At 49.1% G+C, this 4,249-nt stretch overlaps 1 protein-coding gene across 1 annotated transcript; it reads right to left on the reverse strand.

Moving 5' to 3' along the window:
* Positions 1–1,390: 1,390 nt before the first annotated feature.
* GPR12 (G protein-coupled receptor 12) lies at positions 1,391–4,249 on the reverse strand. Its single transcript, XM_082220199.1, has 2 exons — positions 3,865–4,249; positions 1,391–3,006 (listed from the first exon to the last, which is right to left on the reverse strand). The coding sequence occupies exon 2, from the start codon at positions 2,989–2,991 to the stop codon at positions 1,987–1,989; it is 1,005 nt and encodes a 334-aa protein (XP_082076325.1). The 5' UTR covers positions 2,992–3,006; positions 3,865–4,249; the 3' UTR covers positions 1,391–1,986.

A 4,249-nucleotide genomic window follows, 5' to 3' on the forward strand; every position in this document is an offset into this window, starting at 1 on the left:
CATTAATGGAAACGTGAGTTAATGATTCTTGCCCCCTCTTCAGTTCACACATAAGGTAAGCCAAACCTTGGGTTGGCACAACTGCAGAGGTTCTTGAGAGACTCTCTGCACTCTTCCCCTTGTTCTCGTCCTGCTGTGCTGCTTTGAGCTAAGCTATTCTTTGGCTTGGTGTGTTATCCACACATGGGATCATTGTTTGCTCTCCCAAGACAAACCACAAGCTGTAAACCCCCCAAAAAGAAATATTAGTTAAAACTGGTGCTTTTCCCCCCAGGGGGTACTCAAGGGTACACAGTACCGGCACCTCTGTTGTTGTTGTTAAAAAGTGTGGCACTTACTGTAACGACTTCATGGTGAGTACCAGTACCTATTTTTCGGGGGGGGGGAGCACCAGTTAAAACTAATGGTTTGCCTGAAGCAGGCCAAACCTCAGCTCCAGGGTTCAGATGACATGCTAAGCCAAACCATGGCTTAGCTCTTGGCAGTGCAACAGGAGGAGGACCAGAAGAGGAGCACAACAGCTACCATCTCTTCTCTGGGAACCTGCATACTTACACTAACCCATGGTTTAGCTTACGCTTATATGTGAACTAGGCTGAAGACCAAAAGGGATGGGGTTTTTCATAATACTAAAAAGAAAAAAGCAGCATAACTGGTCTCAGTTGCGTAAACAACTGGGGGAAAAGACAAATTTTTTGCTCATTTAGAGATTTCTGGGAAACAATGTAACTTCCGAGGTCACATTTTAGGCAAACTTCTCTGCACGGCTTCCCTTCATAGAACAGGAACCAAACACGTGCATCTGATGTGGATATACATTGGCATGTCCTTCCTCCAACACCAGGATCCGGAAGGAAGTCATCCTATGTAGGCATCCACATGAAACTGTGTGGTGGTGAAATCTCAGCACCGCTGCAGGCCACTGTGTACACCCCAGTCTGCTATCTCAAGCCACTAGTTCCTGTTGCGGATGACTATCTCTTGACCACAGTCCACCTCATGTGTAACTCTCATTGAATGTCATTTGCTTGTGTCCTAAAATGCAAGTCTGTAGATCTGTGTCTCTTAAATACATCAGAAAAAATAGAGAGAGAGAGAGACGAATTCAAAACCCATTTACTCTGGACTAGTCTTATTAAGACGTGAGTAGCGCTGTGGGTTAAACCACAGAGCCTAGGGCTTGCTGATCAGAAGGTCGGCGGTTCGAATCCCCATGACGGGGTGAGCTCCTGTTGCTTGGTCCCTGCTCCTGCCAACCTAGCAGTTCAAAAGCACATTAAAGTGCAAGTAGATAAATAGGTACCGCTCCAGTGGGAAGGTAAACAGTGTTTCCATGCGCTACTCTGGTTCACCAGAAGCGGCTTAGTCATGCTGGCCACATGACCCGGAAGCTGTACGCCGGCTCCCTCGGCCAATAATGCAAGATGAGCGCCACAACCCTAGAGTCATCCGTGACTGGACCTAACAGTCAGGGGTCCCTTTACCTTTACCTAGTCTTATTAAAGTTAATGAAATTGTTTCCCAAGTAAGTTGGGTTGTGGACTTGCTTGCTCCTGAACAGGAACTCTATGTGTACCTCGTCTTACATTTTGGTGCAAGTGGGTTCTTGCAAGTGGTGCACATGGGCAACTTTCTCTCATAGGGAGAAATCAGATCTACATCTAACACCCCCTTTCAACTGATATGGTGAAGCCTGGGAGAAATAGTTGGATCTAAGAGAATTAGTTCCCCATCCCCAACAAGAGCAGAATATAAGCAACACTCAAAAGTTGGCAAAGAGGTGATTTAGCTTTTAGGCATGAACCTGAAACTGCACAACATGGTTTATTTGGGTCAACAGGGTTTTCCTTTCCTTTCCTCCCCTCCCTTTCTTTAAAAAAGGTCAATACTCCCTGTGGCTCGAGTGTGAATCTGTTATGTACAATGCAATGAAAGCAGCAAAGCCATGTAACACAACGCTAAATGAACGCCCGTCCTCTCTCTTAATCAAACATCGCTTGGAGATCTCGCCCGTGCCGAAAGGTTGGAAGGAATGCAGCCGCAGCAAATGAGCCAAAGTGCCTTTTGGATTTCTTGGTTTCGGAAAGCATATATTACAGGGTTGATGATGGAATTGTACGTGGCCGGGAGGAGAGTCGCGTAGGTGTATATTGAAGGATAGGTGTAGTCGGCTATTAAAGAATAGAGTGTGAAAGGCATCCAGCAAGCGGCAAAGGTCCCCAGGATAATGGCTAAGGTGGACACTCCTTTTCGGGTCGTCACATAGTGGGAAGTGGCCAGGAAGTGGTGCTGCAAGGCGATCTGATGGGCATGGCGCATCACGATTTTGCAGATCTGAATGTACAGCTGGAGCATGAGAGCAAACATGAGCAAGAAAGAGACAGAAAGGATGGCCGCGTTATTTTTAGTGAGCGGCCGGATCACACTGCAGGTGGACTCGTCTTTCAGGCAGTTCCAGCCCATTATAGGTAGCAGCCCGATACAAATGGAAGCTCCCCAGAGCAGAACCAGCATGATATAGGTGAAAGTGACAGTCCTCTCCGAATTGTAAGTCAAAGCATAATAGAGGGAGAGGTAACGGTCAACCGTGATAGCCAGCAAGCTGCAGACAGAGGCAGAGAAAGAGGCAACGATCAGTCCAACCGTGACCAGCTTGGTAGATTCCGACTGGAGAAGGTAGGCAAAGATAAAATTGAAGATCAATCCGATCCCTGCCAAGAGATCAGCCAAGGCCAGGCTTCCTATCAGGAGGAACATAGGGGCACGGAGACTAGGATTATGGAAGATAATAAGGACCACCACGGCATTTTCACAGGAGATAAGGGTTCCTGAAGTACACAAGACAATATCCCAGGGGTTTACTATGAACTCTGGCTCTGGGTCACCGGCAGGAATCAGGGAGGTGACTGCAGCCGTGACATTCTCTGCCGGACTGGCTTCTAAGTGATCCGGAGGCAGCCACGTTAAATTAACCGTTGGGTCTTCGTTCATATTTAAACCCGTCCTCTTCAACGAAAAGACAATTTTTTCATTTTATTGCTCAGATAAACAGCACTTTTAAAGGAGCATGCAAAAAATAAAAATAAAAAATAGCCCCCTCCCTCCCCCACCTGCCGTAAAACAGCCTAAATCTACCGGGCAGGCACCCATTACATAAACATGACTGTACAAAATGTGCGTGGTGAGAGGAAACACAATGGATTTGAAACAGGATTTCAAAGGAAAATGAAAGGAAGGCAAACGAGATCAGAGCAACACTTGCCCCCACCTGCTCCTTCATATCAAAATAATTAAGGACAATTGCAGAGATATAGGGTCCTGCCCTCGATAATAAAATGCGATACGACGGCTAGAGCTGTTGGAGATAAGGATTTTAAAAGCACACGCACGTAGACGACACCCAAGTTTTATTTAAAGACCGAAAAGCAGCATGGTGCTCGGAGCATAAAAAATCCACATCCACCATTTCGGAGCAATTAGTTAATCTGTAACCTTGCAAACAGGCATGAGAGCTTATTATCAGCGAGCCCTGAAATATAATCGATTTAACAGGAGAAAAGAAGTCTCGCAAGTCCCAATACAGTGGGGAGGGCAGCCTATCAGCACCCAGGGCTTAAATAGATCTTGGAGGCACTGATGCTGAAAAACCTTGGCAGCGGGGGAAACCGGAGTGAGGAGGGGGGGCAGGTAAACATAAAAGGGGGGAAAGGAAAATGTCATGCAGGGTGACGGGGGCGGCTATCGGCATAACCTCCCCACCCGGGCAGACGCATGGAGGAGATGGATGGCACACAGACACACAGATAGATATATGATCACAACACAGTCAGGAGGGCGAGACGAGCCCTCTTGCGCGGTGGTCACCTTGGCTTCTCCTCTGGAAGAAGAGGAGGAGGAGGAGGATTCCCGCTTCCTTTCTATGCAGCTAGACTTGCTGCCGCCGCCGCCGCCGCTTCATGCATGCTCATTGTTTGCGCGGCGCAGGCAAGTGGAAGGCAGGCAGGCAAGGAGGGAGGCAGGCAGGCAGGCAGCCGTCGCCGCGCCAGCTCCAGGCTCGGGGCTTTGCAGAGAGAAGGAGCGCAGGTGGGAAGCGCCCCCCTCTCCGTGCACGCGGCCGCCTGGCGCATCTAGGGGCGGGGAGCGGAGGAGGAGGGGGCGCGAGCACGCGCGGGAAAGGAGAAGGCGCGCCTCTCTCTCTCTCTCTCTCCCGCCGAGCGGGGCACCACGTGAGCCGCGTGGCGGAAAAGGC

This window comes from Podarcis vaucheri, assembly GCF_965113315.1.
Source record: "Podarcis vaucheri genome assembly, chromosome: 4".
In the NCBI taxonomy this organism is placed as follows: domain Eukaryota; kingdom Metazoa; phylum Chordata; class Lepidosauria; order Squamata; family Lacertidae; genus Podarcis; species Podarcis vaucheri.